Raw genomic sequence first — 5,000 nt, forward strand, 5'->3', positions numbered from 1 at the left:
GCTGAATCAGGAAATAGATTTAATTTGGAAGTTGGTAGAAACAACTTCGCCAACCGTGTAGTTAATGAATGGAATAAACTTCATGCAGGGGCAGTGCAATGTAGTTCAGTTCGAAGCTTTAAGAATCATTTAGATAAACGCCTAAGCAAGATTCTGTAATGCCTGCCATTTATTTTATATTATTTGTTTGCTATTATTTGTTTGTTTATTATTATTTCCTTGAATATCATTTATTATTATTTATCTGTCAATTTATTATTTACTATTTTCCTGTTTGTTTATTATGTAACTATGCCTATGCATTTATTTATTTTGTTTATTATTATTATTATTATTATTATTATTTATGCTTATAATTTTTCATTTGTTAGAGCGTCGTTACTTGTGGCGAAGGTCGAGGGGATGGCGGCTCGAACCCTGCCACCGGTGAAGTTGAACCAAGGGCACGGTTTATTCACTTCCACGTTACAAAGTCCTCTGCAAGGGGCACCGTGCTAGCCTACTGATAGAGCGGAGCTTGTGACGTTAAAGGAAATCATTAATGAGAATGTTTCTTTGACCTGAAGTCTTGGTTTTGGTCTCAGGAATTCTTGGGAGTGAAAGTGGGATTCGAATTTTTTTGGGTGAAGTCTTCGCCAGGTCATAACAGACGTTTTGTGGGTGAAAGAGGTGGCAGTACACTAGGCTAACATGCTACTTGCTTTTGCTATTTCGTTTGAGTAGAAACGACTTTGGTTACAATATTCTAGACTTTCCTAAGAACATTTCAACGATGGGTCTTAAAATTCGTATTCCAGGTTGAAATTATCTTAATTCGTCATTCAACTTCTCACTGTAATATGACGCAAGAGCAAATTGACATTTGGAAAAAAAAAAAAAAAAATGGTCACCAAAGTAGTTTGTACTCCAACGAAATAGCAAAAGCAAATAGCATGCTAGCGAGAAATGCCTAGCGTGCCGCCACGTTTACGAACGTTTCCTGTGTCAGCTGGCGAACTTCTGGCATGCACGTGCGCACAGATGTCACTGCGCATGCTCGTGAAAGCAGACAACCTCATGCGGTTAGCGGGCAACTCCCGACAACCGAAAGCAAATGTGCTTGCAGATAGGACGTCAGTTGGGACGACATGGTCACGTGACTTGCCTCAGGGGGCCGTTGACCCTGCTCATAGGGACATTGACCCAGACTGGGGGGGGGGGGATAGCTGACTGGGGATGGGTCGGATGTCTGACTTTAGAGGCATAATCTTCTCAAGGGATTTTGATTGAATGATTGTATTCAACTTTATTTTAGTTTTGTTTGAACTTCTTTCATTTGGTTTCTCTTTTGTTTTTTATGTTTTTATATAATTTGTGTTTCATTTTTCTATTTAACTTATTATCATTACGTTGTTTTCTAGAGTGTAGATTTATTTATTTTTATTTCTACATTTAACTTTTTGCTTTGTCAGTCATTTTTTTCAACCTGTCATTTTGAGGTGGGTCACGTTTTTAGATATGATTAAAATGTAAAAAAGAAAGAGGGAGGGAGGGAGGGAGGGAGGGAGAGGTTGAGGGGAGAGAAAGGGAGTGATGAGTAGAGATAGAGAGACAAAGAGAGAGGAGACAGGAGGAAGACGGGAGAAAAGGAAGAGAGAGATGGGAGAAAGGAGGAAGGAATGGAAAGAGAGAGGGTAAGGAGGAAGAGAGAGAAAGAGAGAGAGAGAGAAAGAGAGAGAGTGGGGTGAAGGAGAAGAAAAAAGAGGTGGAAGGAAGAAAGAGAGAGATGGGATAAAAAGGGGAAGAAGGAATGGAAAGAGAAAGAGAGGGGGGCGAAGAGGAGGAAAGGAAGAGAGAGAGAAGGAGAGAGAGAAGGAGGAGGAAGAGGAAGAAAAGAAGGCAAGAGAGAGAGAAAGAGAGAGAGAGAGAGGGAGGGAGGAGGAGGAGGAGGAGGAGGGGGAGGAAGAAAAGAAGGCGAGAGAGAGAGAGAGAGACTTACCTAAGAGAGGGAGCCACTTAGCCATATTGCTCTCGTCCACTTGACGTCACAACCTCAGACGTGATTTTTACTGAAAGAGAAGAAAGAAAGACCTTGCGAGAACAGAACCAATGATAATGACAATAATATCAATAACGTAATGGTAAATGATGATAATAACAGTCACAACAGCAATAATAACAATCATGGTGATAGTTATAAATAGCAATGCATCATTAAGTTTAGAAATATATAATTCATTTCTTTTTTTCACGCTACAGTATGAGATAAATCGCATTTTTGGCGATGAGGGGCTTAATGTGTAGTTCATCCGATAGATGGCAGTGTATGGTGTTCGGTGATTTTTCATATTTTATTTATTCTTATAGATATTTTTTAGTTATTACCTTTACTTTCGTGAAACGCTTTCATATTAACTCTTAAATGCAGAGGGGCTTCCATCAAATGAATAAAATCACCTGACGGCAGTCAGATATATAGATATAGATAAAAACGATCTCTAGATAATATTCGTCCTGCCTGAGATGCCAAAGAACGCCTGATAACTTAATTCGATGACAATTTTTGTGGTCATGGTGGTGTCAACCTGAGTTCATTTATTTATTTATTTGTCTTTTGTTTTTCTTTATCACAATGTTCGCTGGCCGAGCGAGTTATGGCATCACTACCTGCGACGAAAGTCGAGGTGATGGCGGTTCGAACCCTGCCACCGGCGAGTTGGACCAAGGGCATGGTTATTTAAAATCCACGCTACAAACTCCTTTGTAAAAGGCACCGTACCAGCCTCCTGATAAAGGAGAGTTTCGCGAAGTAAAATTAAATTATAAATCATTTATCATTTATACATTTAAATCATTATTTTTCCATGTAGTAGTGAGCAAGCACAGATCAAACATTTTCTGTGATCTATGAGACATTTTCGATCAAAATTTGAGTGAAAGAATATGAGATCTCAGCAAAGGAGTGAACCATTTGGAAACGTGTCTGAACGAAAGTTCAGAAACACAGTGACACATGACAAAATAATTCCCGTAATTGCGAACGAAAAATAGGCAAAGAAAACGGGGAGGGGGCCAAAGCAATGACACATTTTAAAGTAATTTTGTCCGTAATCGAATTACAGAAAATTGAAGCTTAGGAACGCAGTGGGAAAATTTTACAAATAATCCCGGTCATTTGGAACGAAAATAGATGGAAGAAAATGGAGTTTTGGTAATGCAGTAACAAACTCCAAAGTACGTTAGGAAGAAAACCGGATTAAAGAAAACGAAAGCAAAAGTCGGAGTAACGAAAACGGAAAAAAAGAAACGAAAAATAAAAGAAAACGGAGCGTTGGTAGACCAATACGAATATGTGATATAATTTTGAACGAAAAGAAGTGAAATGAAATGACACGCTGATAGTTCAGTCACAAAATCTAAAGCAAAATTTTCGTAAAGAAAATGTGAATGTGGTAATACACTGACTTGCTGGAAGAAAATAAGTAAATAAATCCACAAGAACGGATGAATGAATTTGACAAATTTGAACACGTTTAAGGAAGGCGATTACGTCATCGCTCCAGTCTCTTCGCAGCCAAGTTAGGTGGGGAAGAGGTTTAATTCGTCAGTTATGAATAAAATCGCTTGGCGACAGCCAGAGAAAACGAGATTAAGCGTCAACGAGTTTAACAAAGGTTGGGTTAACATGGCGGCACACTAGGCTAGCATGCTATTCACTTTTGCTACGTCGTTTGATTAGAAACGACTTGGGTAGCAAGACTCTTGGAAAGACCATCTCAAGAAAGTGTCTAACATTCGTATTCTAGGTTTAAATTCTCTTAGATCGTCTTTCAGCTTCTCAGAGTAATTTTGACATTTGGAAATTCGAAAAACAAAAGATCGCCACCGAAGTCGTTACTGTTCAAAGCAAGTAGCAAAAGCAAGTAGCGTGATGCTAGCGAGAAACGCCCAGTGTGCCGTCACGTTTAGTTAGCGTTTTGGTGGACAGTTATATGTGAGCATAGGTTACCCAACAAGCAAGTGGTAAGCCCTTATCACACCGGGCTATTTTTCCTTCGACAGATTTGCCGGAGGAAAATAATTTTCCTTCAGTATATCAAATGGAGGTATCGCCGATTAACCGAAGGTTGGAGGAAAACTAGCCCAATGTGATACCCTTCTGAGTAATTTCGCCAGCAGTGCCTCAATACTGTAGCGACATCGAGTTGTGGCACCGTTCCTCGGCAGGAGTGCAGGACTCGAACCCGGGTTCTGGTCGCCAGATTAGGATCTACCCTCGAGTCGGGATGTACAAGTTGACAAATCAATTGTTATTGTGAATATCTCTATTAATATTATCGATATTATCATTGTTTTCATTATACTCTTATCAACATTAGTAGTGTTATTTTTTGATTATCATTATTATTGCTGTTATTGTTAATTATTATTGTTTTGTTGTTTTTGTTCTTATTACTGTTATCACTATTAATTTATTTTATTTCATTTATTTACTTATTTTATTATCATTATTTTCTCCCCTTATGTAATCTAATAGAAAGGGCGAGAATCTCATACTGTGTTCCAACGTCATACATAATTAGTATTATGCAACCAGTAACTATTCTCGGGGGCAGGAACCCATTTCCCCCCTACCCCTTAACCCCCCCCCCCAAAAAAAAAAAAAAAAGAAGTCACAGACGGTGTGATGGTGGCATCAAACATTCCTTGTATATTGATACATGCGTACTTGTAGTATTGTATATTTATCATTGTATATTGATTTTGTTATTTTCATTGTATATTTATTTGTTTCCCTTTTTTAAGGAAGAACCAAGGCGGATTGTATATGTTTTCCCGCGCTAAATAAGCTTGGCGTCGGAAGCAGTCTTGGTTCTGCCTCTATAGTGGCCGCAAGCTTGTCTTTGTTGTGCTAATCAATCTAAATATTCAACTCAAATTCGTTTCATTAGCCACCCTGTAACAAGGGAGGATGGTTAAAGCTTCCCCAAAAAGATCACAATATTTTTTTTTCCAGTGGA

At 38.7% G+C, this 5,000-nt stretch overlaps 1 protein-coding gene across 1 annotated transcript in view; it reads right to left on the reverse strand.

The window, feature by feature from the left end:
* LOC143033687 (uncharacterized) overlaps positions 1 to 5,000 on the reverse strand; it is a 13,628-nt gene that overhangs the window by 6,580 nt on the left and 2,048 nt on the right. Inside the window, exon 2 of the mRNA XM_076199177.1 lies at positions 1,979 to 2,048. Within this exon, the coding sequence (XP_076055292.1) occupies positions 1,979 to 2,003 (25 nt within the window). The 5' untranslated portion in view covers positions 2,004 to 2,048. The remainder of the gene's footprint in view (positions 1 to 1,978; positions 2,049 to 5,000) is intronic.

The sequence above is a fragment of the Oratosquilla oratoria genome, chromosome 2 (genome assembly GCF_046742065.1).
Source record: "Oratosquilla oratoria isolate Oo_2021 chromosome 2, ASM4674206v1, whole genome shotgun sequence".
In the NCBI taxonomy this organism is placed as follows: Eukaryota; Metazoa; Arthropoda; class Malacostraca; order Stomatopoda; family Squillidae; genus Oratosquilla; species Oratosquilla oratoria.